Source organism: Dendrobium catenatum, unplaced genomic scaffold (genome assembly GCF_001605985.2).
Source record: "Dendrobium catenatum unplaced genomic scaffold, ASM160598v2 fragScaff_scaffold_1059, whole genome shotgun sequence".
NCBI lineage: Eukaryota > Viridiplantae > Streptophyta > Magnoliopsida > Asparagales > Orchidaceae > Dendrobium > Dendrobium catenatum.
Window position 1 is genome coordinate 455,348 of NW_021319521.1, and position 2,617 is coordinate 457,964.

General features: G+C 46.6%; 1 protein-coding gene across 1 annotated transcript; it reads left to right on the plus strand.

The window, feature by feature from the left end:
- Positions 1-380: 380 nt before the first annotated feature.
- Positions 381-2,608, plus strand: LOC110094878 (loricrin-like; the record flags this gene model as incomplete). Its single annotated transcript, XM_020820217.1, has 5 exons — positions 381-389; positions 457-586; positions 685-827; positions 950-1,031; positions 1,213-2,608. Coding segments are annotated over exons 1-5 (1,760 nt in total), but the record flags the coding sequence as incomplete, so codon positions are not given.
- Between the last annotated feature and the right edge of the window lie 9 nt (positions 2,609-2,617).

Below are 2,617 nucleotides of genomic sequence, written 5' to 3' on the forward strand. Positions count from 1 at the left end.
ACCTACGAAAATGTCATGTTTTTGGCAATGTATATTTATTTCAAAATAAGATATTTGAAATTTTGATCGAAATTTTGATCAATGTTGCAAGTAGTTACATTCATGCATATAAATGGCATGGCATGCATCCCTGCATCTCAATGATTAATTAGACTGAATATTACCCATTAAATCCACCGCGCTTTACACTGAGCCATGCATATGGGTTCTTATATATTAATAATTTGTTCAATGTGGCCATTTTAATTCCTTTTATGCGTCGGCTCATGACCTATATATGTATGTTTATAACTCTCCCTTTAATTTTCAAGATATTTCTTCTGTTCACGCTTTTTTGTTTTTTGTTCTAAGAATTAACATTCACTTGAAGGAAATCAGACATGGGAGACGTATGTGAAGTTAGATTTCAAACTTAATTTGATTGATTTAATCTAATACTGATTTGATTTTTTACAGAAAGTAGGGAAGGAGAAGAAGACTGCCAATGGCGGGGATACGAAGGAAGATTATTCGGAGAAGATCATTCTCAATACGCATTGTGAGAAATGTGCCTCCAAAATCAAACGAAAAGCAAAAAATTGCCAAGGTATTTATTTATTCACTCATGGTCATGGAGTTATAAAAACATGCATGGGATCAAATCTTTGAATTCTAAAATGCGCACTACTTAATTAATGAATTTAGGAGTGGAGAGTGTGGAGGTGGACAAGGCTAACAACAGATTGACGATCGTCGGGCACTTCAAAGCATCGGCGCTCCTACTTCATTTGGAGGCTGAATCTCATCAGAAGCTCGAGATCGTCTCAATCCAACCAAGCTCAAAGAAGGTCGGCCACGGATCCACTAAATAATTACTTATCTTTTCTGCACTTTTAACTACCACCTAATTAATTAATAATGTAAGATATTTAATTCAAACGCCCAGAAAATAAAAATTTATTGATTTTAGGCTTCCACCGTGGTGATCAAAATACGTATGGACTGCGATGGCTGCATTAAACGAGTGAAGAAGGCTATTCTGAGGATTATAGGTAGTTAATAATGTCCCTATCATATCAAATATATGTTATGAAAATTTATATCAGAATATTTAAATGAATTTAAAATTTATTTTTTGAATGAGTGAACGAAGATATCGAATCATTAAAAATTATTTTTTAACAATACCGCTTTCTAAAAGGCGACTTGTCTTTGATTTTATGGTATGAGCAGGAGTGGAAGAGATAAATGTCAATGCTGAAGAGGATCTGGTGACCGTCGTAGGGGTCATGAAAGTGGATTTACTCTCATCGTACCTCAAGAAAGAGATCAACCGAAGCGTTGCGATTGTTTCGGAAACTACTGGGGGAGGCAGCGGAGAAGGCGTCAGTGACGGAGTCAGAGCCGCCGCTAGCGGTGAAGGTGGCGGTTTTCCCCTCAGCAGTGGCACAGATGGTGGCGGAGCCAGTAGTAGAGCCGGCGGCAGAGGCTGCGGAGCAGCCGACAGCAGCGACGAAGCCGGGGCCATCATCAACAACGGTGGAGTAGCCGGCAACAGTTCTGGCGCCATCTTCGGTGGTAACGGCTGTGCCGTCGCCGTCGGCAGCGGAAAGAAGGTTAAGGCCGGCGGAGAGAAGCCAAAGGAGGCGGAAGGCATTTGCGTAGGTGAAAACAAAGAGGAGGCAGGCGGCAGTGGCGAGAAGAAGAAGGAGAAGGCGAGTGGTGGGGTTGGTGACAAGAAAGATGAGAAAGACTGCGGCTGCGAGAAGGAGGAGTGTGGTGGCGTTGGCGAGATAAAAGAGAAGGGAGGTGCCGCCAGCGAGAAAAAGAAGGAGAGGGTGGGATTTGTCGGTAGTGAGAAGAAAGACGAGGGAGGAGCTGACGGCGAGAAGAAAAAGGAGAAGGGTGGTGGTAGAGGTGAGATGAAAGAAATGGGAGGTGAGGGTGGTGTCGCCAATGGCAGAAACAGTTCATTCGCCGGCGGGAGCGGCGGCGGTGGAAACAAATCCGGAGGTGGAGGTGGAGGAGGAGGCGGTGGCGTAACCCGACGTAACATCAGTGCACTCGCCGGCGGGAGCGGCAGTATTTTTCACAGAGCCGGCGGTGGAGTTGTAGGTGGCGGCGGCTACAAGACGAATGAGGAGGAGGAAGAGAGCGATGATGAGGACGAGGAGGGAGACAGCGACGGAGAGAAGAACAAGGAGGAGGGAAGTGGCGGTGGTGAGAAGAAAGAGGTAGGAGGCGGGGGAGAGAAGAAGAAGGAGAGTGGCTGGCTTGGCGGCGGTAGTGAGAAGAAAGACGAGGGTGTCGCCGGCGGCGAGAAAAAGAAAGCGAGGATGGGTGGTAGAGATGGTGAGAAGAAAGAGGAGACCCTCGGCGAGAAGAAGAGGGTGGGTCGTGGCGTTGGTGAGATGGAAGAAGAGGAATGTGCCGGCGGCGAGAAGAAGAAGGATGGCGGTGGTGGTGGTGAGAAGAAAAAAGAGGGAAGCGGCAGCAGCGAGAAGAAGGAGAAGTGGGGCGCTGGCGGAGAAGAAGGCAGAGTAAAGAAAGAAGAGGCAGCGAAGGTGTTGGCAAAGAAGACGTTGGCTCCGCCGGTTGTGGTGGAGATGAATAAGATGGGTCTCCGCCGGTTAGAGGC